The sequence below is a fragment of the Hypomesus transpacificus genome, chromosome 23 (assembly GCF_021917145.1).
Source record: "Hypomesus transpacificus isolate Combined female chromosome 23, fHypTra1, whole genome shotgun sequence".
Lineage (NCBI taxonomy): Eukaryota > Metazoa > Chordata > Actinopteri > Osmeriformes > Osmeridae > Hypomesus > Hypomesus transpacificus.
In genome coordinates this window covers 17366326-17392972 of record NC_061082.1, presented here as the reverse complement: position 1 = coordinate 17392972, position 26647 = coordinate 17366326, and the positions used below count along the sequence as shown (strand labels likewise).

Here is a 26647-nt window from a genome sequence, read left to right as displayed (position 1 = left end):
ATTACTAGCCTGACTCCCTCACCGCTCAGCCATCTGACCCCCAGTGTTAAACACTTACTTTCCATTAATCATGTTTATTGTTTAAACGCACTTGAGTCTTACGTTTTCTGGGAATAATGTCACAGATAGGATAGACTCAGGAGTTTCACTGATTAAATAGACTTTCTTGATCCTCAAGTGGGGAAATATGGCTCCAGAAGCCTGTTTATTGTTGATAAATGTGACACTTGAAAGTTAAATAACCAGTAGAACACTGTATCTGCTTCACAGAAGAATGACCTGATTCATAACATTATTCCTACTGGATATGTAAGCATCGGATGACAGTGAAAAAATGTAATCGAAATTTTATTGAGAACCAAGATTTAAATGTTAACGATGAACAATGAACATCCAATCAGAAAGACGGGTAACTAGTAATGAACAAGTATTCCTCAGGAAGTCATGACGGTTGGTAGTTAGTAGACAATTTGATGAAAATATAGCCTTTAGTACAAATAATTTATATATATATACATACATACTGTATATGTATATATCATTAGTCAGTCCTGACAGGACCATGAATGTATTGGCCATACTTAGCCCTGTGTTTGAAGAGACCCCAGATGGGGACTAAATGAGAAGCCTGTTTAGGCTGAAGAGTTAGGATGACACATCAGACATGACTGCATCTGATCCATCTAGCTTGACAAAATACTGCTCACCCTGGGAACTATGCACCAAATGGAGAAACCATGGAAACCCCTATTGATGGTGAAACCATGGAAACACAATGAGACAAGGCTGTTTATACAAGAACATTGTTTAAATCCTTCAACTGTTGACAAACAAAATAGGTATGCATAATTAAGCTTTAAATACAAGCTTAGTGACATCAAAAAGCTACAAATGGCCATTTTCAAATAAAAGCGAGATTATCAACCAGCTACAGTTCCTTCTTCTTATCCGTTCTTCCATAAGACAGTACGAGCGTTAAAGCAGCCTTGTCCGAAGGGGCCCGTTAGTTTGAACAGGATACCTCGTCTGCAGTTTGCAGCTGGTTTCCCGACGTGGCTACAGGCCACATGCTGTTTGCTTGGACGCCTGCTAGTGGGCGGAGCTTTGGCAAGGCGTAGAGGGCGGGACACTGGAGCCCCGCCCTTCTGACCTTTATTCTGCAGGGGGTTCGGGACGGGGCAGGGTCAAGGGTCAGCTGTACAAGGAAAGCGAGGCGTCGTCATGGCGAACGAGCGTCCCTCTCTCTCACATGGACTCAAACTCGTCGATGCGCTGCTTGGTGTTGCCCTGGCGGATCTGCCTCAGGGTCTTGTACTTGTCGCGGCCCGCCTTGACGTTCTCCGCGTGCAGAACGTCGTTCTGGGTCTTCTTGGAGTCGTCTCGGGCCTCAGCCAGCTCTGAGCTCAGTGCCTGAGAGGGGGAGGAGGACAGAGGTCAAAGAGGGGAGGAATGACATGGAAGTGAGTCAGTGAGTGAGTGAGTGAGTGAGTGAGTGAGTGAGTGAGTCAGTGAGTGAGAGAGAGAGAGAGAGAGATAGAGAGAGAGAGAGAGAGAGAGAGAGAGAGAGAGAGGGGGGGGGGGGAGAGAGAGAGAGACAGAGACAGATAGACAGAGACAGAGACAGAGACAGAGACAGAGACAGAGACAGAGACAGAGACAGAGACAGAGACAGAGAGAGACAGAGACAGAGACAGAGAGAGAGAGAGAGAGAGAGAGAGAGAGAGAGAGAGAGAGAGAGAGAGAGACAGAGCGAGAGACCAAGACGCGAGGTAGAGGTAGATACAGTGAGCTGGAGGGGTTAGGGGGCTGGCTCCTCCTACCTGCAGCTGCTTCTTGACACGGTCGTTCTTCTGGGCCTCGGTGATGCGCTCCTCCTCGCTGCGATGGCTGTTCACCCCGTCGCTGCGCAGCTCGGCGCTCGCCTCGCCATTCGTCTCGTCCTGCTCGTCCTGCTCCGGCGCCGGCGGCGATGACATCACGGTCTTCAGCTCCTCCTTGGTCTTCTCCAGGTCTTCCTGAGCTGACAATGCCTGCAGGGGCGGAGCCAGTCACCGGTCAGACACTAGGCAGGGGCGGAGCTAATCACGGGTCGGACACTAGGCAGGGGCGGAGCTTATCACGGGTCAGACACTAGGCAGGGGTGGAGCTAATCACAGGTGAGACACTAGGCAGGGGTGGAGCTAATCACGGGTCGGACACTAGACAGGGGCGGAGCTAAAAACGGGTCAGACACTAGGCAGGGGCGGAGCTAATCACAGGTAAGACACTAGGCAGGGGCGGAGCTAATCACGGGTCCGACACTAGGCAGGGGTGGAGCTAATCACGGGTCGGACACTAGGCAGGGGCGGAGCTAATCACGGGTCAGACACTAGGCAGGGGCGGAGCTAATCACGGGTCAGACACTAGGCAGGGGCGGAGCAAATCACGGGTCCGAAACTAGGCAGGGGCGGAGCTAATCACGGGTCGGACACTAGGCAGAGGCAGAGCTAATCACGGGTCAGACACTAGGCAGGGGCGGAGCTAATCACGGGTCCGACACTAGGCAGGGGCGGAGCTAATCACGGGTCCGACACTAGGCAGGGGTGATACTAAACATTTACACTCACACTGACACACATTCCCACACACATCCAGTCATGCCAGGGATGTCTGAAGATACAGGCAGAGAAAGTAGAGAGGGCAGCGTGCGTGTGAGGGGGGGGGGGGGGGTAACCGTTACTTTGTGCTGCCACTCGCTGGCCTCTTCCTCCTTCTTCCTCTTGGCTTCCTCAAGAAGAGCGATTTTGGCTGTGAACTCTCCAAGCTCAGCAGCCTGCAACCAACAAGCACAGGGCACACTCCTCTGTGACACACACTTACCTCTGTGACACACACTACGCTATTACAACGTTCCTAAGAAGAGCTTAGCGTTGAGAGCTTCTTAACGAATCTGGGAAATCCGGCCATTATTAGTGTTACACACACACACAACTTGCCAGAGACTGGAGCTCCATAGTGGGGCTGGGATGTCAGGGTTTATCACTTACTGGACGCTTTATTGAGTTATTTATCGAGATGCTAAATTGGGACCCCAGGTTTAACCCCTCCCCCAGAGTATAACTCCTCCCTCAAGTATAACCCCGACTTTTGACCCACCTCCCCCCCAACTCCCCCAAGTGTGACCCTCCAGGTATGACGTATGAGACCCCACCCAACCCCCCCCCCCCCCCCCCCCTCTCCTCCAGGTGTCTCCACCAGGTACAACCCCCCCCCCTCAAGGTGTCTCCACCAGGTATGACCCCCCCCCCCCTCCAGGTGTCTCCACCAGGTACGACCCCCCCCCCCCTCCAGGTGTCTCCACCAGGTACGACCCCTCCCCCCCCTCCAGGTGTCTCCACCAGGTACGACCCCCCCCCCCTCTCCTCCAGGTGTCTCCACCAGGTACAACCCCCCCCCCCTCAAGGTGTCTCCACCAGGTATGACCCCCCCCCCCCCTCCAGGTGTCTCCACCAGGTACGACCCCCCCCCCTCCAGGTGTCTCCACCAGGTATGACCCCCCCCCCCCCTCCAGGTGTCTCCACCAGGTATGACCCCCCCCCCCCTCCAGGTGTCTCCACCAGGTACGACCCCCCCCCCCCCCCCTCCAGGTGTCTCCACCAGGTACGACCCCCCCCCCCCTCCAGGTGTCTCCACCAGGTACGACCCCCCCCCCCCCCCTCCAGGTGTCTCCACCAGGTACGACCCCTCCCCCCCCCTCCAGGTGTCTCCACCAGGTACGACCCTCCCCCCCTCCCTCCCCTCCAGGTGTCTCCACCAGGTATGACCCCCCCCCCCCCCTCCCCTCCAGGTGTCTCCACCAGGTACGACCCTCCCCCCTCCCCTCCAGGTGTCTCCACCAGGTACGACCCCCCCGCCCTCCCCTCCAGGTGTGTGTCGTTACCAGCTGCTCCTGGTTCTTCATCTGGTCTGCAGCCTGCTGGGCCAGCGCTGCCTTGGCATCCTCCGCAGCCTGCTTCTCCCTCTCAAGCCGCTCTGCCTCCTCCTTCGCCCTCTTCCGCTCGTGCTCCAGCTCCAGAGCCCTCAGCGTCTGCTCCTCCAGCTCTGAGGACACACACACCCCCAGGACACACACGTTCATATAGATATACAGTGCCCTCCAAAAGTATTGGAACAGTGAGGCGAATTCCTTTATTTTTGCTGTAGACTGAAAACATTTGGGCTTGACATCAAATAATGAACGTGAGACCAGAGATCAACGTTTCAGCTTTTATTTCCAGGTATTTACATCAGGATCTGATGCACAACTAAGAAAATATCACATTTTGTTTGAATCCACCCATTTGTCATGTGAGCAAAAGTATTGGAACAGATATACTTAAAACATATTTAAGTGAATAAGACTTAATATTTAGTTGCAAATCCTTTGCTTTCAATAACTGCAGCAAGTCTGTGACCCATTGACGTCACCAAACTTTTGCATTCTTCCTTTTTGATGCTTTCCCAGGCTTTCACTGCAGCCTCTTTCAGTTGTTGTTTGTTTTGTGGGGTTCCTCCCTTCAGTCTCCTCTTAAGCAGGTAAAATGCATGCTCTATAGCAGGGGTGTCAAACTCATTTCGCATCGTGGGCCACATACGGCCTAGGGAGATGTCAAGTGGGCCGGACCATTAAAATTATACCATACTCTGCTATAAATAACCAAAATATCATGTCTTTCTTCTGTGTTATCTAGTTTAATTGATATAAAGACCATATCGTATAAAGTCCGTCCAACCGCTTTAACAAGTAATGATCTCTTCGGTGGTGTAGTTGGTTAAAGCGTTGTACGGCTACATATTGTTAATGCGAATCTGGGATCCCAAGTTCGCGCCCTAGTCCAGTGAATCTCGTACGATATTCTTTAACTTTTACTGTGAGAAAATGACATAATTCTAAAGGTCTACGGATGTATCACAACATTTTAATGTGTGAGCACTAATATCAGATCAAAATGAACACATGTAGCCTTAATTAAATATTGAATAACGTAGGGTAGTCTACCGTCGGAGACAACCACTACGCCTCATTCAGCCAGTTTAAACGGCTGCTAGATGACGCTGTTCATTTTCAAAGCGCCGATAGTTCGGCTCTTTGGGCCGGCACAATCCGGAAGAAACCACCAAAGCTTCACAAGGCATCGTTCGCCCATCCCTAGTAGAGACCAAGGTATTAATTGATACCGTCTGCTGTTTTCAGTCTGTCTCAGTGATGCGGCTTGTCTTCTACTCTGATGGAAAGAGTGCGCCCCTTAGCGGATAATCCATGAATTACAGCGAATTAAAAATATTAATTCCATGTCTTTTATGCATTTTTTCCACTTTCAAATTATCCTGCGGGCCTGATCGAACCTCCTTGGGGGCCGGTTCCGGCCCGCGGGCCGTATGTTTGACACCCCTGCTCTATAGGGTTTAAGTCTGGAGATTGACTTGGCCAGTCTAATACCTTCCATTTCTTGCCCCTGATGAACTCCTTTGTTGTTTTGGCAGTGTGTTTTGGGTCGTTATCTTGCTGCATGATGAAGGCTCTGCCAATCAGTTTGGTTGCATCTTTCCTTAAATTGGCAGACAAAATGTTTCTGTAGACTTCCGAGTTCATTTTGCTGCTGCCATCATGTGTTACATCCTCAATGAAGATTAATGAGCCCGTCCTAGAAGAAGCCATGCAAGCCCAAGCCATGACATTACCTCCACCGTGTTTCACAGATGAGCTTGTGTGTTTGGGATCATGAGCAGTTCCTTTCTTTCTCCAAACTTTAGCCTTTCCATCACTTTGGTAAAAGTTAATCTTTGTCTCATCAGTCCATAAAACTTTGTCCCAGAATTTTTGAGGTTCATCTCTGTACTTTTTGGCAAATTCCAGCCTGGCCTTCCTATTCTTCTTGCTAATGAGTGGTTTGCATCTTCTGGTGTAGCCCTTGTACTTTTGTTCATGAAGTCTTCTGCGAACAGTAGATAGTGATACCTTCACTCCTGCCATCTGGAGGTTGTTGCTGATCTCACTAACAGTTGTTTTAGGGTCTTTCTTTACAGCTCTCACAATGTTTCTGTCATCAACTGCTGATGTTTTCCTTGGTCTACCTGTTCGACGTCTGTTACTTAGTACACCAGTAGTTTTCTTCTTCTTCAGGACATTCCAAATGGTTGTACTGGCTATGGCCAATGTTTCTGCAATGGCTCTGATTGATTTTCCATCTTCTCTAAGACTCACAATTGCTTGTTTTTCACCCAAAGACAGCGCTCCGGTTTTCATGTTGTTTTCCCCTCTGAATACAGTCTGCATAGACAAAACCTATCTTACCCAATCTGAACCTGAGTGTAGACATTCAGTGGTATTTATTGATTGAATAATGTATGTAATAGGACACACCTGGGCAACAAAACACACCTGTCAGTCATATGTTCCAATACTTTTGCTCACGTGACAAATGGGTGGGTTCGAACAAAAAGGTGATATTTTCTAATTTGTGCATCAGATCCTGATGTAAATACCTGGAAATAAAAGCTGAAACGTTGATCTCTGGTTTCACATTCATCGTTTGATGTCAAGCCCAAATGTTTTCAGTCTACAGCAAAAATAAAGGAATTGGCCTCACTGTTCCAATACTTTTGGAGGGCACTGTATATATATATAGGACACGTGCAGGCATATACACAGACAAACATGCTTAGACACACACACAGTCACCCTAGACATACATGTACAGACACACAGATACATTTTGACATCAATCATCGCTCTCTCAGCTTGAATCTTAACAACCGCATGTTCACGTCCATTCCACAACTCCTAATCCACCAGTCTGTCGTGTGGGACCTCAGCTATGTTCACAGATACAGAACCTACTGTATATATATATGATATCAATATATAGTATACTGTACCTTTCTGGGCCTTTAGTGTCTGTCCCTCGATCTGTCTCAGCCTCTCAATGAGCTCGTCCTTCTCTCTCTCTATCCTCTCCTTCTCCTTCTCCGCGTGCTCTCTCTTCTTCTTCTCGTTCTCCAGCTGGGCTCTGCCGGGCGGAACCGTCAAAGTGATCAAAACAAGCGCGTGTCGTGACGTCCAACTGCGTGAGAGGAATCTACATGTAACCTGGCTTATCTATGAGTGTGTGATGGACCTCTCCAATCAACACCTCAGACACTTTGGCCCAGTTTCCCAGACATGAACTAAGCCTAGTCCGAGACTAAAAACCTTTTTCAATGGAGATCTTCATTGAATTCCTCTCTTACTTTAGGCTTAACCCATGCCTGGGAAACTGGGCCTCGGTGTACTACTATGATCCTTTTGTGTTTGGATGTCCCTGACAGTTTTACAAATACAATGCTGCCCCCTGTTGGTCAGGATGGTTCCATCACAGAGCTTGACTGAGGGGTCCTCTGTTCTGTGTATGTGAGTGTGTGTGTGTGTGTGTTTGTGTGTATGTGTGTGTGCTTCCAGTAACCTCTCCATCTGCTTGTGGTGCTTCTCCTCGCGGGCCTGGGCCTTCATCTGCTGCACCTCGATGGTGTCGGGCTTCCTCCTCCTCATGTACAGCTCGTGGTTACCCATGCACAGGGCCAGGATGCGCTTGTTGATTCGCAACCGGGGAGCGTAGAACACAAAGTCCTGGGGAGACGGCCTCTCGTTAGAGAGAGAGAGAGAGAGAGAGAGAGAGAGAGAGAGAGAGAGAGAGAGAGAGAGAGAGAGAGAGAGAGAGAGAGAGAGAGAGAGAGAGAGAGAGAGAGAGAGAGAGAGTACAGCAGACTTACTGGAGCTTTCTTGTCAATGGGTTTGATGACAAACTTCTTGTCATTGAAGGAGATGTTTCTTATCTCGCTCCAGGGGAAGCCGATCTTTGGCGTCAACCTGGAGAAAGAGAGAGAGACAGAGAGAGACAGAGAGAAGGGGAAAAAGAGCGAGACAGGGAGAAAGAGAGAGGAAGAGCCAGAGAGAGACAGAACAGCAGAGAGAGGGAGAGAGAATGCGAGAGACAGGGGGAGACAGAGAAAGTGAGGATGATTTAAATTCTGTCAACAGCCCTTCAGGGTTAGGGTAAGGGTGGTGTGTTTCCTGTGTTACTAAGCAGAATGGACCAGTATGTACTGCTGGCAGGCAGCAGAGGGCGCTAGTGAAACACAGCTGCTCTGGCCTGAACGTGCTCAGCCGTCTCCATGGTAGCAAGCCTGACGCTGCCTCATGGCATGTGAGGAAGCATTCTGATTGGCTGACACTGTCTGTTACCACAGAAACACAGATCAAGCACAAGAGCAGGTTGACATACACATACAGTTGTGTGGCTGGGTTAGCTTCAGAGACTGGGAACTAGGGTCAGGGACCAGATATAAGGAGTAGGGGTAGATGTGCTAGGTACTAGGTTTAGGGGATAGTTGTAGGTGTCAGAGGAATGTACTAGGGTGAGGGGCTAGGGGTAGGTAATATAGGAGTAGGCACTAGAGTTAATGTGATTAAGTTTTTAACTTCACGTTAGGGTTACATGAACTACCATGTAACTACATAACAATGTCTATAGTACTAACATTGTAGAAACACAGCAATGCTTATGTAGTGCGCTGTGTTAGCAGTACAAGTTATTGCGTGAAACTTGGTATGGGGCCGGCTAGGCTTTCCAGCGGTAAGAGGATGTTAACGCTGATCTTGTTTTGGTAACAACCTTCAACTGCCCCTGTACAGCATCCACATGCTCCTTCCATCCCTCCCTCACACAGTGCCTTCTTCCATCTTAGCAACATTCCACACCGCTAACGGCGAATACAATTTCATGAGATTTCAATTCCTACGTACCCACATGGTTTTGACTTCAGGTCTTGCCATGCAGTGACATGGTAGTTAATGTAACCTTAACGTGTTACGTGTGGCGTGGTAGAGGTGCAGTAGGAGAGTGTGGCGTGGTAGAGGAGCAGTAGCAGAGAGTGGCGTGGTAGAGGAGCAGTAGGAGAGTGGCGTAGTAGAGGAGCAGTAGGACAGTGTGGCAGGGTAGAGGAGCAGTAGGAGAGTGTGGCATGGTAAAGGAGCAGTAGGAGAGTGTGGCGTAGTAGAGGAGCAGTAGGAGAGTGTGGCGTGGTAGAGGAGCAGTAGGAGAGTGTGGCATGGTAGAGGAGCAGTAGGAGAGTGTGGCGTGGTAGAGGAGCAGTAGGAGAGTGTGGCATGGTAGAGGAGCAGTAGGAGAGTGTGGCGTGGTAGAGGAGCAGTAGGAGAGTGTAGCAGGGTAGAGGATCAGTAGGAGAGTGTGGCGTGGTAGAGGGCAGTAGGAGAGTGTGGCAGAGTAGAGGAGCAGTAGGAGAGAGTGGCGTGGTAGAGGAGCAGTAGGAGAGTGTGGCGTGGTAGAGGAGCAGTAGGAGAGTGTGGCGTGGTAGAGGAGCAGTAGGAGAGTGTAGCAGAGTAGAGGAGCAGTAGGTGAGTGTAGCAGGGTAGAGGAGCAGTAGGAGAGTGTGGCAGAGTAGAGGAGCAGTAGGAGAGTGTGGCAGGGTAGAGGAGCAGTAGGAGAGAGTAGCAGGGTAGAGGAGCAGTAGGAAAGTCTGGCGTGGTAGAGGGCCAGTAGGAAAGTGTCTGACTTGTCTTCGTGCTCGTAGATGTTGAGGCCCAGGGCGTCCACCCCCAGCCACAGCTCAGTGCCCTTCTTGTTCTTGATCTCAAAGTAGTTGACCCCATACATCTCCAGGTCCTGGGCGATCTTCAGGTACTCCATCATGGAGTCCTCCCTGCTCACACAGATACACACACACACAGGCACCGGATGTGTCAGATGAATGACATGTACACACACAAACAAGTATGTAGTGTATAAGTCAGGATAGTGACACAAACACACTTCTCACCATGTACACATATCCTGACGTCAAAAGATCTCAACGCGTACCTTGACAGACCCAGACAAAGGAAACACACATTCACACACGCGCACATACACTCACACGCGCACACACACATACACTCACACAGACACTCACACACACGCACACACACACATACACTCACACAGACACTCACACACACGCACGAACACGTACCTCAGCATGCCTCTGTGCTCCTCGTGCCAGCTCTGTATCCTGTCTTCCCACTGCTCCTTGGTAAGCTTGTGCTGCTCCAGTACTCTGCAGGACACACACACACACACAGATTAGACCCGACTAAAGACACACACACACACTCACAGAACACTAACACAGTCTCATACCACTACTATATAAGGGACACCTTTGGTTTGCACCTAAAGCATATTTGAGTCTATGCGGAGCATAGTCTCCATCCACATGAACGATGGCCGTCCGAGCACACAAACACACACACACATGTACATGCACACACACACCCTCACCACACACACGTGCACACACGTACAGGCCCCCTCTCAGAGGAGGGGGGCGGGGAGGAGACGGGCAGCACACAGAGGGGGTCCTGGGGGCCGGTCCTCCCAGTTACTATGACAACACGGCACCCACTCGAGCAGGAAGTGAACAGGCTAGACTAGCACTTGGTGGGGCTGAAGTGGAGGTTTTAACGTGGTGAACTTACAGCGATCCGTTGACTAGTAAACTATGAGAAACAATCATAGCTGCTGATTTGATCCACACCAAAACATGTATTGGAAACAAGTATTAGAATGACATCAGGACAGTTTAGAGTTAAACCTAGCGGAGAACGTCTCTGCTCGTCTAGCCAGCGTTCTACCCAGTGTCCTACCCCACAGACAGACAGACAGACAGACAGACAGACAGACAGACAGACAGACAGACAGACAGACAGACAGACAGACAGACAGACAGACAGACAGACAGACAGACAGACAGACAGACAGACAGGAAGGCTTGCAGACCTCTGGGGCAGCAGTCTGTCTGAGGTGAGGTATCCAGCCTTGTGGATGTCCTTGCTGTAGTCAGCGTATTTGGACTGGACAGAGTAGGAAGCCAGCAGCACGGCCGTCTCTGGAGGACAGTAGTTCTCATCGTTCAGTATGGCCTCCTTCACCTGGAACACACAGCATGGCTTTACTCTGCATCTCTACATCCCTACTCGACATATCTACTTTACATCACTACTCTACATCTCTACCTTCCATCTCTACTCTACATCTCTACCCTCCATCTCTACTCTACATATCTACTCTACAGCTCTACCATCCATCTCTACTCTACATCTCTACTCTACATCTCTACCTTCCATCTGTACTGTACATCTCTACTCTACATCTCTACCTTCTATCTCTACTGTACATCTCTACTGTACATCTCTACATTCCATCTCTACTGTACATCTCTACTCTCAGCCCTGTTCTCTACTTGCAGGGAAACCTCCACTGACGCTGGAGTTCCTGTTACAAACATCATGACATATTTAGGTGCTGAATTTTTTAATAAATTAAATTATTTTATAAAATCTTGACCTGCAAAAACAACATAGAGGTTCACCTCCGGGCTGACGGAAGGATGGGCATGTTTATGTGTGTGTGTGTGTGTGTGTGAGTGTGTGTGTGTGTGTGTGTGTGAGTGTGTGTATGTGTGTGTGTTTGTGTGTGTATGTGTGTGTGTGTGTATGTGTGTGTGTGTGTGTGTATGTGTGTGTGTGTGTGTATGTGTGTGTATGTGTGTGTGTGTATGTGTGTGTGTGTGTGTATGTGTGTATGTGTGTGTGTGTGTGTGTGTGTGTATGTATGTGTGTGTGTGTGTGTGTGTGTGTGTGTGTGTGTGTGTGTGTGTGTGTGTGAGTGTGTGTATGTGTGTGTGTAAGTGTGTGTGTGTGTACCTGCAGAAAGAAGAGCCTCTGTGTGATCTCCTGGATCAGCTCCTCTGACACGTCCTCGGGGAAGAACTTGGCCCTGAACTTAAACTGGAGGGGGTTTTCCTTCTTCACATCCTGCTGGGTCACCTGGGGTACAAACAAGCATCCACACACACACACACGCATCCACACACACACACACACATCCACAAATCCACACATGCATACACATACAAACATTGATACACACACTCGCACAAGCAAAGACACATCACACTGTCAATATGAACATCAGGTGAACACCGAGCACAGAGTATACATACATAAACAAACACGCATACACGCGCACACACACTGACCTTTTTGTTGAGCTTCAGCCAGGTGCTGTATCCTTTGCTGTCTGTGTACTGGAGGCCAAAGAACCACACCTCCCTCAGCCCCACGGTCTTGACCACCTGGAACACACACACGCGTACACACACACACGTACACACACACACGTGTCAGTGTGGCGTGATCCCAGTATGGTGGCACATATCACTGCTGCTTCCCCTCCTCTCCTAATCCCCATTCATAGTCATCAGACTAAAACGCTTCAGCCACTCCCTTCATCCCCTCCCTTCATCTGCTCCCTTCATCCTCTCCCTTCATCCACACCCTTTATCCACACCCTTCATCCACACCCTTCATCCTCTCCCTTCATCCTCTCCCTTCATCCTCTCCCTTCATCCTCTCCCTTCATCCACTCCCTTCATCCGCTCCCTTCATCCGCTCCCTTCATCCTCTCCCTTCATCCTCTCCCTTCATCCACTCCCTTCATCCTCTCCCTTCATCCTCTCCCTTCATCCTCTCCCTTCATCCACTCCCTTCATCCAATATAATCACACACAATAAGTATAATCAGCAGATAATCAGCACTGATACAGCACTGACAGCTCTGGTGCTGGAGGCTACTGTATGCTACTGGTTAGCACTAGATAGTTGCCGTGTATGTGTGTTTCAATGTGTGTAGGGGTGTGTATGTGTGTGTGTAGGTGTGTGCAAAGTAGGTTGCATGTTGGTAGCTCAACAACTAATATAAGACGGATGTCATCGTTGCTCTAAATTGCTCTAACTACGATACATATTGTATTTATTTTGCATTGCGATATATTGTACTACAACATATTCTTACACCCCTAATAGTGTATATATGTATACAGTATATGTACTGTTTAGTACTGTATATATATATTTACATAGACACACACATATGTAGATGTAGATGAGCCAAACCAAAGCAATGAAGATGACGGCAGAGCCCTCACATCCTGCCAACAGTCTCTTTAACTGTCTCCCCTCTGGACAGCGATACAGGGCCATCATGACCAAAACATCACGTCACCTCAACTGTTTTTCCCCCAAGCAATAGCCCTCCTAAATAGCTCCTACACATGAACTTTATGGCACTTTATTTAACTTTATTTACTGTAACATTACTATTGTTGCACTATCTCCATTCTTATTTATTATTTCGCTCATACTGGTACTATCTGTCCTTGTATTGTTGTTCTGTTTTGTCTTGTTGTTCTATTTGTGATGCTATAGCCTGCATGGAGAATACCAAAACCAATTCCTGTTATCTGTATACATGTCGAAATAAATAATAAAGTCATAAAGTCATCCCCAACTGCTTAAAGTGCTGCTGTTTCGGCTCATAAGTGTATGTGTACGTGTGTGTGTGCATGTGGGTTTGTCTTCCAATCAGACTTCTGTAAGCAGCCTATGATGTAATCTACCCCTGATCAGAAAATCAGCATGAGGAAAAATGAACTGACGGCTTTTCATGAATGAGATACACAGAGACACACAAACACCCTATCACTCTCTCTCATTCAGTAACACACACACACCCTATCACTCTCTCTCATTCAGTAACACACACACACAGCGGTTCACATGAAGGTCTAGCCACAGCCAGCGTGCATCAGTTACTGGCAGAGAGCTGGTTGCTATGGAGACTTCTGGGCACCGGCATCAGACATCGACAAGTGGTGAGTCAACGGTCTGTTTCTGGCCCGACTCAGCTGTACGGACCTGTGTGCGTGTGTGAGTGTATACGTGTGTATGTGTGTGTGTGTGTGTGTATGGGGATCATAAATAGACTGCATGTAGATGATGCCCCTATCCAGAACATCTGTGATCACATGATGGCCCTTTTCATATTTAAAAAGAGAGAGAGATGTGCCGTTTTCTTTATAGGGGTGTGAGAGCTTATGTGAGCAAGTGCATTAAAGTGTGTGTGTGTGTGTGTGTGTGTGTGTGTGTGTGTGTGTGTGTGGTGGAAAGCCCCAGAGGAGTCAGCAGAAGAGGATCGTCCCAGAGTCAGACTCTGGGCTGTGGTCCAACACTGTTTCAGTCAAAACCTCTCTGAAGCAGTGGATGGACCTGGTTCCACCGTCTGAAGGAACAGAACACACCTGGTACCCTCCTCTGAAGGAGCAGAACACACCTGGTACCCTCCTCTGAAGGAACAGAACACACCTGGTACCCTCCTCTGAAGGAACAGAACACACCTGGTACCCTGCTCTGAAGGAGCAGAACACACCTGGTACCCTCCTCTGAAGGAGCAGAACACACCTGGTACCCTCCTCTCATTCAGACCTTCTATCCTACTGTAAGTGTGAACCTCAACCTACACACACACACAAACACACACAAACACACACACACACACACACACACTTTTCCTTTTCTCAGCAGGCTGTCTCTGAGCACTGCAAACTGAAAGATAACCATTCTCCTCTCAAACAATATAAACACACATACACACATATGCCTCCCACCTCCTACCATTCTCCACCAGCCTCTCTCTGTGCTCATCTGTCTCTCTGTCACTGACATGGGGACAATGACTGTTCTGTCCTTGACCAGTCCAGGCCAGCTCGGCTCAGCCTAGTCCAGTCCCTCCACACTCCCTAACCAGGACTGCCCTCCACTTCTCCACCAGTCCACTTCAGTTTAGTGAAGAAAGAAAATAAAATGATTCCAAAACCAGCATAAGTTAGTAGTGTAGTATAAGTCAGTCGTGTATTAAGTCAGTAGTGTAGTATAAGTCAGTAGTGTATTAAGTCAGTAGTGTAGTATAAGTCAGTAGTGTAGGTCAGTAGTGTAGTATAAGTCAGTAGTGTAGGTCAGTAGTGTAGTATAAGTCAGTAGTGTAGTATAAGTCAGTAGTGTAGTATAAGTCAGTAGTGTAGGTCAGTAGTGTAGTATAAGTCAGTAGTGTAGTATAAGTCAGTAGTGTAGGTCAGTAGTGTAGTATAAGTCAGTAGTGTAGTATAAGTCAGTAGTGTAGGTCAGTAGTGTAGGTCAGTAGTGTAGTATAAGTCAGTAGTATAAGTCAGTAGTGTAGTATAAGTCAGTAGTGTAGGTCAGTAGTGTAGTATAAGTCAGTAGTGTAGGTCAGTAGTGTAGTATAAGTCAGTAGTGTAGTCAGTGTAGTAGTAGTCAGTAGTGTAGGTCAGTAGTGTAGTATAAGTCAGTAGTGTAGGTCAGTAAGCAGGGTCAGAATCCTACCTGGTCAAACAGCTGTTTTCCTGTGGTGTTGGGCTGGATGGCAAACTCCAGCTCCGCATCCATGGTGGTCACCCTCACATTTATCTGGAGGTACACACACACACACACATACACACACACACATATATACACACACACACACACACACACATACAGAGGCATATTAACATTAGTCACGTATGGATCATGTTGTTCGTGTTGTCAGTATGTCTACGATGTTACTAATCTAAGTTCACCCGGTTCAGACAATGTATGCTGTGTGCAACAGTGTTTTCCTACACAAACACACATCTACATACCCATCTTTACCACACCAAGCAGACACGCAATGTTACTGTGATGTCACACACACTCTCTCTTTGTCTACGTCACACACTCTGCGTGGTGCGCTTCTCTCGCCCCCCCCCCCGCCACTCTCCTCTTGCCCCTCCCTTCCTCCTCTCCTCTTATCTCCCTCCCTCTTTCGCTCTCTCGCTCTATCAGTCCTCTCAGCTGGTTGTCTAATTCAACCAACTCCACCTCAAAACAGAGAGAGAGAGAGAGAGAGAGAGAGAGAGAGAGAGAGAGAGAGAGAGAGAGAGAGAGAGAGAGAGAGAGAGAGAGCAGAGCGTGTCCTAGTGTCACCTAGTGTGCTGTGTTGTGTTAGATGCGTTGTATGTACACTGCCTCCTGATTGGAACTGCCGTATGTGCTGTGTGACTCGAGGAACATACCGTTAGCGTAAAGGTCTCAGCTGACTCGGGTGTGTGAGGGTGTGTGTGTGTGTGTGTTCCATTTCCTATCAGATTTCTATAAATACCCTGCACTTCTAGTGTGACAGCCTTGCAGTGCCCCGCTTACTTACAATGAAGTGATAGTGCTGTATATGGTTCTTACACATTGGGGGGGGAGAGGTGAGGGGAGAGGAAAAGTTTCATTACCAACTGGTTCTAAGTCAAGGGTCAAAGCTAATTTTCACCTTCAGTAGACAAAGGGCATAGAGAAAAAGAGACAGAGGGGGAGGGAGAAAGAGAGAGAGAGAAATAAAGAAAATAGAAAGAGAATGAAGAAATACAGGCAGACAGTGAGACACAGAGACAGGTAGGAGAGGGGGAGGGAGGGAGAGAGAGAGAGAGAGAGAGAGAGAGAGAGAGAGAGAGAGAGAGAGAGAGAGAGAGAGAGAGAGAGGAGAGAGAGAGAGAGAGAGAGAGAGACAGAGAGACAGAGAGACAGAGAGAAAGAGATAGTGTCACAGTATCTACCATACTGGAATAGCATGCAACCTTTCCCTCAGTTCACACTGCCCCAAATTTATTTTGCCTCAAAGTCATCCAACCTCATCAGGATTTCAACAGTCAATATAACCTAAACCGCTATCTTAATCCTGTCTAGTGAGCAGAGTGCCCCCACCCCTCCCCCCCAAAAAGGAGAGTGCATCAACCCCCTGCTCAAAGGAGACATTAGAGTGTCTGTGATGTTCTCAAAGGTCTGTCAAGGTCTCAGAGGGTCCGTCATAGCCACCATAAACACAATCCAGCTCTGGCTCAAAGGACATTCGACAGAAACAAGCTCCTTTTCCAAGTCCCTTAAAATAACTATTACATCAGGGATTCCTCCAAGCCTTATTGACCGCCAGAGTATGTTGGCTAAATGTGTGTGTGTGTGTTCCGGGAGAAAAGCCCCACACAATCCCAAGGAAGGCTTGTCAACGTGGAACGGTCCGCTTTTAGAAGAGCAAGGAACACTGTTGTGTCACTTGTGGCTTGGAAAACAGATTTGACGTTATTATGTGTGTATTTAGGGAAAGAGAGAGAGAGAGAGTGGGTTCCCAGTGGCTCAGTGGATGAGTGTTTAACGCCTCACAACTCATTTCCTAAAAAGCCTGGTGATGGTTCTACGCGGGGATTTAAACGTCGAAGAGCTGGAAAATAAACCAACCTGGATTAACCCGTCTTTAGACTGAGTGAAGGCCCGTGATCATGTAGCTCATGGACAGTACATAGTGTAGCTAACGGGGAGCTAACGCTCAGGCTAAATCCACTCTGACCTCCTACAGCCTGCTCACTAGACTAGTTTCCATGAACTGTATTACTAATGGAATGAATCTGGTGTATTTGTGCTGTTGTGATGTCCTTTGCACCCAAAATAGCTTACTTGAGGGACAGCTAGTGTTTGTGTGTGTGCAAGAGAGAGAGAGAAAGAGAGAGAGAGAGAGAGAGAGAGAGAAAGCGGGAGACAGACTGACATAGATAGAGCAGCAGACAGAGCAAGATGTGGTCAAACTGATAAGTTCTCACCAACTGTCAAACCTACACCAGCTGTGTGGGTTTGACGTTCGGCATTCGACACTCCTAATTCGGTATTTGGCAATTTGCCAGTAACAGACAGTGGTTGATCTGTGATCCATACGGAACCCTGTAATTCCCCAAAATCTCGATGCAGAGTTGCAGTGAAAAGATACAGACTAGACTATTATGTTTTAATATATCTTGTTTGTGCTGTATTTTACTCTGAAGTGCTAATTTCATTTGATTATTAACAAGCGTGAATTAGTTATGACCAAAAAGTTATCAAAAAGCAACAAAATAAAAAAGAGCAGTGACAGTCATAGCTAGCTGATGGAGCAGAAGAACTTGAAACGCCACTAGCATCATTTAAATAGCATGATTATTAACAATAACATTCAGGTAAATGGAAAGCAAAGTTACATTTGTAAAATATATTTGCTGATAAGGACAATGATCCCATCCATGACTCAAATCCGCGGTTCAATCTGAATTGTGAGTTTAGTGATCTGATGCTGCATTACTTGCAGGTACATCATTTGACTGGTAGATACTTGAGTACCAACAGCAGTAACCACTTCAACTGCAAGAGGCCAAGTTGCCCACCCAAGTTACTCATCAATCGTAAACAATTTAGCAAAAGCAAATCATATACTTCCAAAATGATATGGATTTACATTTAAATAACCAAAACAAAGGACATTAAATCGGCAAAATGCCGGCAGGACACAACACACTGCGATGGATTCAGTCCACCGCCCACCGTCCATTGCCAATGTATTCGTCATATGACGAACGCTTCCAACGCTGGACTGTGTGTGAGTGTGTACGTGTGTGTTTCAGCGAGCAGAGCCTGTGTGTTCTGTTTAGCCAGACAAGCCTCATTAAATGCACAGCTGTTTGTAGCTAAGCCGTTTAGCAGGGGCTTTAGGGCACAGAGGGCCTGTCTGGGTCTTCACCCCCCCTCACCCCTCCACCCCACCCCCCACTCCTCCTCGTCCTTCCATCCATCCACCCTCCCTCCATTAGCCTGCTCCTCCATTCCCTCCTCCATTCACCTTCCTTACTTCTCTCCTCCTCCCTCCCTCCATCCTCCTCCCCCTTTCACCTCCCCCAGACAGACAGTCTGTGTCCAGGGCCTTGGGAGAGATAATCCCCCTTAACCCCTCCTCTCCAGGAGCACAGACAACCTGGGGGAGGAGGAAGAGGAGACGGCAGAGATTGAGGTGGAGCAGAAAGAGGGAGAGATTAAGTACAGTAGAGGTAAGAGAAGGAGAAAGAGGAGGAGGGAGAGGCGGGTGTGTGTGAAGGAGGTGAGGGAGAGGAGGTAGAAGAGATGGAGGTGCAGATTAATGACAATGTAGAGGAAGAAGTGAAGGAGAGGAGGAGGTGGTCAAAAATAGGAGGAGGGCTGGGGGTGAAGGGGATGATGGAGAGAGAGAGAGAGAGAGAGAGAGAGAGAGAGAGAGAGAGAGAGAGAGAGAGATGAAGGGGTATAGGAGAGGGAGTAAAGTAGAGTAAGGGGAATGAAGGATCAGATGAAAGAGATAGGTGAACAAAGAGAACAGAAGGAATAAAACTGTCAGAGAGAGAAGAACGTGGGGAATTCACTCGCTTTAGGGTGTGTGTCTGTGTGTGTGTGTGTCTGTGTGTGTGCAAGAGAGAAACAAAACACGAGAGAGAAACAAAACATTTGAGAAGGAGGGAGGTAGCGTGTGTGTCTACAAGAGTGTGTGCATGCCAGCAAATGCAGGTGTGTGTGTGTGTGTGTATGGTCAGGGCAGGTTGGGGGTTAGTGAAGTTCACACCCTATAATTAGATTTAGTGACTTGGATAATTCCCATTATATTAATGAAAACTGGGCTCTGAAATATTTAGCGCTGTGGTCCGGAGGGGCGGTGTGTGTGGGGGGGGGGGGTCGACATGTGCAACACGGCTCAATAAATCAATAATGCATCAAGTCCCACTGTGCCTTTCACCGTGGCCAAGCAGACTGATACATGCTTGGACACACACATGCGCTAAACATGCATTCACACACACACACACACATATACCCAATTTATGTGTAAACAAACCAGACCTCCTAAAGGGGATTTGACTATGTGGACACACTCAAAGTAACAAGGAAAAGGTGCTATGAAGCAGCCAAACCCAAGACACACACACACCTGAGAGAACGGTCGTTTACTACGGACCTGGTACTTAGCAGCAGCTCTCACAGGATGAGAGACCCAGCTCGGGGGTCCAGCCAGGGTAGGACAGGAGAACCAGAGCTCCCTCATTATAACCTGCCCAGGAGGAGGAGAGGCTGCGAGGCCTGCTTTAACAGCCCGCCCCTGGGGGCCTGGATGAGGGGAACGTGACCTATACCTGCCCCTGACCACCACAGGGGCCCGCTCAACCCCCACAGATCCCCCTTTAGGAGCACCAAACACAGTGATGCATGGAGAGGTCTAGACTGGTTCTCCATTTTAACCCCCTTGGTACTCAACTGGTACTATCTCATTGTACTATAACAACTAGATGGATCTTAGCTGTTGCTTGGTATGTGCATAGAATTTGCAGGGTGGGTTTTGGGATCCAAGGTCATAAAACAATGCACACACTGGAGAGTATCACAAGACAGAGATTTACTTCCTTGGACCTGCGATCCAGCATGCACAAGACATCCTATAGGAATAAAGCCTTCTCACAGTGAGCCATTCAGGGGCTTTCTCCCACCAGCTCTCCTCCCACCCCACCCCACCCTACACTACCCCACTCTGCACCATACCACCCCCCATCCCAACTCAATCACACTCCTGCTTTTCATCATTCTCTCTTTTTCATCTTCCTCGCTTTGATTTTGGTCACATGATCACCCTCTTTCCAGGAAGTGTCCCCGGGCAGCCAAGCTGGAAATGACTGAGTGTGCAGGGCCAAGCTTGCTTGTGTGTGTCCAGTGCTGGCTTTAAAGCCCTTACGTAAGCAGGGCTGCCTGGCTGCCCTCTCACTGTCTCCCTGTCTCTCTGTGTTCATGCCAGAGTGCCACAATGCACACTTGTGTCTTTCGTACCATAAATAGATAACAACGACATGTTTGTGTGGTTTTGTGAACTGACCACAAGCAGAGAAGTAGTTCTCAGTACAGCCACCGACAGGCCAGGCACTGTGTGTGTGTGTTTGTGTGTGTGTGTCTTAGTGATGTCAGTTTCCGCAAGTGTAAAATATTTCACTGACGCAAAACCAAAAAGTAGGAAATCCCGATTAAGGAAATGATTGGTCGATACAGTTTTTTTCTTTCTACCATGTCAAAATCTGTATACAAATGTTGCTTCGGATGAGGCTTCTAATTTCAGCTCATTTTAATAAGACAGGTTATTTTTCCATATATTTGAATGACAAAATACCTCATGCAGACTTAGGATAAAAAGCAACCAATTGGACATATGTGTATTCTTTTTACTGAAAGGGAAACCAGTCTTAAAAAGCTGACATATTTCTTTCCTGCAACGGAAACTTGAATCTGAGTGTTGAAAGTTCTTAAAGAACTGCCTCCTTTAGATTTTTTTTGTACAACATATTTTACAATTGGGAATTCTGTCCTGATCCGAAAACTTATGTCCACACAGTCAACATTTGTATTGACTAAGTGTGAAAGTCCTCACCTTATTTTCAACAAAGCAGACTGGCACAGTATCATCTGTCATTACTGTAACACGTGACTGGAAAGAAAAACGTTTGCCTAAAAGGAGGTAAGCATGATGCCTTTTCAGACAAGACAATCAAGTAATCCATTTTTTGTTGGCAGATATTTTTGGCCTGTAATCTGCCAATACCCATTGCTGACCGATTACTGTAATCAGTGCATCCCTACAATGAAGTCCAACAATGAGTGTGTGTTTGTGTGTGTGGTGTCTACTTAAATGTGCTGTTTCCTGTGTCTGCAATTACAGTGTCTGTGACAGTGACTGAGGTGTAGTGACAAGAAAGTGGGACTGTGGAGAGTGTCTGGAGACGACCTGCGCTTCTCCCCCCTCCTGAAGTCCTCCTCCCAGCTGGGGGAGGGGTGAGGAGGGTGAGGAGGAGTGGTGAGGAGGGTGAGGAGGGTGAGGACGTGGAGGGGAGGGGTGAGGAGGGGTGAGGGAAGGGAGGGAGGGAGGGTGAGGAGGGTGAGAGGAGGGTGAGGAGGCGTGAGTCGAGGAGAGTGAGGTGAGGGAGGGGAGGGTGAGGAGGGGTGAGGAGGGGAGGGGAGGGTGAGGAGGGAGGGGAGGAGGGTGAGGGAGTCTTGAGGAGGGTGAGGTGGGTGAGGAGGGTGAGCGGAGAGGAGGGGAGGGAGGGGGAGGGTAAGGGTGGGGAGGGGGAGGGTGTGTCTTACCGGTTTGGGCATCTTCCTCCCTCTCTCTGCCCGTCCCCTTCAGAGGAAAAGAGAAAAAAGTCGTCCTCCGTCTCGATCCCCCTCTTCTGGGCTCCAGCGCCTGCCAACAACAACCACAGGCTGGTGTCAACAACAACAGGCTGGTGTCAACAACAACAGGCTGGTGTCAACAACAACAGGCTGGTGTCAACAACAACAGGCTGGGTGTCAATGACATAGGCATTGTCAACACCTGCGTCAACACGGTAAACAACAGTGAACAATAAGGGGGAGATAGAGCGAGAGAGAAGGACACTTAGCCAAGGTTTCTTTTATTGAAGTATTTACATTTATGCATTTAGCAGAAGTATTACAGTAACACGCGCTGGGCCCGGACCTGTGAGTGTGTGTGTGTGTGTGTGTGTGAGAGTGAGTGAGTGAGTGAGTGAGTGAGTGAGTGAGTGAGTGAGTGAGTGAGTAAGAGACAGAGCATGGTTGGATGGATGAAGTAGTCCTCCCTCACACAGAGAGTAGCAGAGCCAGAAAATAGTGTCTCTTAGTTCAGTAATGAGAGGAGGCTGTGCAGCAATGTGATAGCCTGTACCACTGCTTAGGGCTCTCGCAAGACTGTGTGTGCGTGCCTGTGTTAAGGAAATGAGGTGCAGGTTTAGCTGAGGGAAGGTAAAATGACTCTCACTGGCACACTGGCAAGGCTGGGAAAATAGACTCCAGAAGGAGAGAAAGATATGGAGAGAGAGCGAGAAAGAGAGCGAGAGAGAGCGAGGAGAGCGAGAGAGAGCGAGACGAGAGAGAGAGAGAGAGAGAGAGGAGAGAGAGAGAGAGAGGAGAGAGAGGAGAGAGAGAGAGAGAGAGAGAGAGAGAGAGGAGAGTAAGAATAAGAGGAAAGCTTGAGAAGGAGGGGGATAGAGGAAGAATCAGAGAGGGGATGAGAAACAGAGAAACTAAGAGAGAGAGAGGGAGAGAGGGAGAGAGGGAGGCGAGCGAGAGGGAGAGCTATCCCATTATCCACCTGAGCAGAAAAGATATCAGAGGTTTGTAAAAAATACCAGCCCCTGAGCAGATGGAGGACTGAGCCTGGGAGAGATCAGAAGCTCCTTCAGATGTGATACTGGGTCACAGTATGAGACCTACAGCTCGTCTCTTTCTCTGTCCAGTCTCCTGTCCACCTTGCCGGTATTGCAGCATGATGTGAGCTAGTGACCATGCTGTCAGTTCACCAAGCTCCTCTCCTCCCTGCACCGTCCCCTACCTAGATATCACTGCTCGTTTTATAGTGAGCATACAGGACATTCTGGTGGAAACATGGCGTACATTATCTCTGTGCCTCAAATAGACAACACCACTTGGCCTTTCAGCTCCTCGCGCTACATTTACTTGAGAGGGCCTCTGTTTCTCAATATTTAATATAAGACACTTTGAGAGGGCATTTGAGAAGGGACCTGCAGACTGGCTCTTTCAAATCAAATCACATTTGATCTGTGAAGTATTTTTCACACACAAGCAATGTCACAGAGGGCTTCACAGATCGCCCCCAGATCCACACTTAGGTCCAGCCTCAGAGATGATCACCTGGCTGTTAACCTCCCTTATCGAACAAGAAGGTTCAGTCTGGATGGAAGGTCATGACCTCTGGATGGGGGAATTACCTCCACACCCACCTAGAGGCCATTGCAACCTTCCAGGTCGTTGATAATATCCAGAACCAGTCAATAAGACACAGGTACTGCACACTCACACTAATAACGCTGAGAGGCTGTGCGCGTGTGTGTGTCGGAGGGTCCCTCTCAATTGGATATGGCTTTCAGGTTATCGTTCATGCAGAAGAAAACAGGCTTTGTTCAGCACAGATTACTCCTCTCTTTCATCCCTCTCTCCTTCCATTGCTTCTCTTTCATTCATCTCTTCTTCCTCTCCTTCTCCTTTCTTACTTGTTGGGCGTTTTGCAGTATCTACCTCTACACCTCTAGCAGGATGGTTATATGAGGCCTCTGTTCACATAGCGGGCATTGGGATAATCCTGTTTTCCTTCACCCTCTCCATTCACACTGTCACTGCTTCTCAATACTCAGTGTGTGTGTGTGTGTGTGTGTATGTGTGTGTGTGTGTGTGTGCGTGTGTGTGTGTGTGTGTGTGTGTGTGTGTGTGTGTGTGTGTGTGTGTGTGTGTGTGTGTGTGTGTGTGTGTGCTCGCACCTCTGTTAGCAACTCTAGCAGCTGTGACAACATCATGCAGCAGTTGTTCTCTCTACACTGTCTCCAAACTGGGCCTCCATACATTCACTACACAGCCTCCAAACTCAGCCTCCACACAACCTCCAACTAGCATACACAGCCTCTATTCTGCCTCTACATCCTTCAAACTCGGCTTCTACACAGCCTCCAGACACGCCCCTGGCCTGGTGCCATCCTCCTACACTTAGTAATATCCTGAGTGAACGCTGTTCCGTTTCAGCCGGCACTCGTGCAGCCACGGAGATGGGCTTCCCCTGGGGCCGAGGCCGTACTGCGGGAGTAACCCAACCAGGCAACGCCACCGTAACCAGATAGCATTCGTCTGTGACACTGTCTGCAATGTGGGTCACACTACGGCGTATAACGGACCCAGTGTTACATAGCATATTAGCCTATCTAACGCAACACCTAAACTTTCTGTAATAAGATCCTGAAAATTGAATTGGAAACGTAGGTTAAATGTCGATAAAATTATGACAAGGCACACAATTTGTATTGGGAGTAATTTAATTAATGCACGTAGGTTAATACGCCTACAGGACAGGCGTTTCCTTTGTATAAACTCTGGGTCTTATAAAATATAAATATAAGACTTGGAATAGAAAGAATCTCGTTGACAGTCCTGTGCTCTCTTGGGGGAATGAACGTTGAGCAACAGGCGGGTGTGAGTGACTAGGACAGTGGCCCATTAAAACAGAATCTCCCTCAATAGGGGCCAATCAACAGGCCTAAATATCAAACGTCATCACAGCATCTGTTTCTGCCAGATGGAGACGCGGAGAACCCGAAAGTCCACGACGCGCACTAGCGCACGCAGCGGTAATAATAATTTGGCTCAAAGTTGTTAACAAAACCGTTTTAAGTTGAAGAATGGATGTGGGCAAGCTTTTGATGAAGTAACCTGAAGGACTAGCAGTTGCCTATTTGAACAACCTTAGGACATTTCGAAGGATTCTTTCTTCAAATGCGCCACAACAATGACCGAAACAGTGCTGTAATAACGTTGCTCAAAAAAGGCGCGTTGACTACACTTGTAACAAAGTTGCAGACCGCCGTGAAAACAGTTTCCGCCATGCCTTTATCAGGAGACAAACCATAACTGTCATGAAAACAACAATCGTTAGTGTAGTAGGATGAATGACTTGTTTAAAAATAATGAGATGCAAATTCGTTTTTTTGCGGTGAGAACCATAGGAGGGCAACAGTGGTATCCTAAGTCATAGCCTTGTGCTATAAGTGGCATACGGTATGTCTAATTAATTAGGGAACTAACCATGTCGGCTAAATTAAACACGGGTCATTTTAGCGTTCGTGAAGCAGCGTCCACCTATTTATTTTATGGTATTTTAGTGTGTATTCCAAATTATAGTCAAGCTACATAACATGGGCACCGTTTGTCATTTTGCGGTAAATCTGTCAAATGTTTTAAATTAGCTTTCACAAAGTAGATAGTTGCCTAACGCAAAGCGTAGGCTTTCTCCATTCATGCAAATGCTTGGTCTGGTAACAGACAATCGTAATGTCAACTAGACTTGACACTTCCAAACCCACAGCAAACCTTCCTCACATTAAAGATGGGTATAAGACCATCGAAAAGTACCTCAAACTCACCTCAGACGAAGCTCCCTTGATATAACGGGAAATGTTCCCCGGTCAACGACACACCTACTTTTATGTCCAACGAAACAAATATAGCCTGGTTTCCCGTTAGATAGGCTGCTCCGTTATTCCCGGGCAAGGTATGAACCTTGATGTAATGTTAGAAGACACTCCACTGCTCGTTCCACCAACCGGGGGAAGAGGTGCATAGTCAATATGGCCGTCGGACTCTTACCGTACGGGGCGTGGCTCGTTTGATTCTATTGGGGCGAGCAGGGGGGGGGGGGGGGGGGGGGGGGGGGGGGGGGGGGTGAGTCCGACTTATCTATACCCCTCTCTCACCTATACACGGGTTGGGAATGGAACACACACCTATGCACACAACAGTTTATTACCTACACATCTTGCGTCGAAATAAATGTACTGAATAATTGATAGCTGCTTATTGATAACTCAAATATCATGATTAAAGGAATGTCTGAAGCTGAATTATTTTTTTACAATTAGACATAGGCTAGACGTAGCCTACATTAAACATGACATAGCCTATTTATAGGGCTACATTTAATGAGTCCATGCCCAGATAAATATCCCCACGTGCGCAGAGTGCAGTTTTTGTCATCGCACACTACATGATGTGTCAACTTTATGTAGATTAAGCTACAGACGACACTGAATCATGATCTATTTAAACCACGCAACCTGTTTTCTCCACATGAATCAAGTTATTAATGAACTGGCCGGTAATGATTGTAGACAAATAAAGTTGACGAAGCAGTTAGCCCAAATGACCAGACTTGTCCATGTTATCAAACCAAAGAGCTCTCATCTAATTTCAAGGTTCTCTGTCACCGGGTTACTCATGCTTTCACGTTCACGCATGACTCACATCTCCAGGTGT

General features: G+C 47.9%; 1 protein-coding gene across 3 annotated transcripts; it reads right to left on the bottom strand.

Moving 5' to 3' along the window:
* Positions 1–170: 170 nt before the first annotated feature.
* LOC124485465 (radixin) lies at positions 171–25966 on the bottom strand. Of its 3 annotated transcripts, XM_047047096.1 has the most exons (15): positions 25759–25966; positions 21917–22016; positions 15293–15376; positions 12094–12189; positions 11759–11881; positions 10833–10984; positions 10027–10110; positions 9571–9717; positions 7768–7864; positions 7461–7624; positions 6898–7028; positions 3920–4080; positions 2720–2812; positions 1821–2030; positions 173–1410 (listed from the first exon to the last, which is right to left on the bottom strand). In XM_047047096.1, the coding sequence occupies exons 2-15, from the start codon at positions 21926–21928 to the stop codon at positions 1246–1248; spliced, it is 1719 nt and encodes a 572-aa protein (XP_046903052.1). In that variant the 5' UTR covers positions 21929–22016; positions 25759–25966; the 3' UTR covers positions 173–1245. The 3 variants fall into 3 exon arrangements, with proteins under 3 accessions (XP_046903054.1, XP_046903052.1, XP_046903053.1); XM_047047097.1 differs by lacking the exon at positions 2720–2812 and having other exon boundaries at positions 174–1410; XM_047047098.1 differs by lacking the exons at positions 10833–10984; positions 11759–11881; positions 12094–12189; positions 21917–22016; positions 25759–25966 and having other exon boundaries at positions 171–1410; positions 15293–15351.
* Positions 25967–26647: the final 681 nt, after the last annotated feature.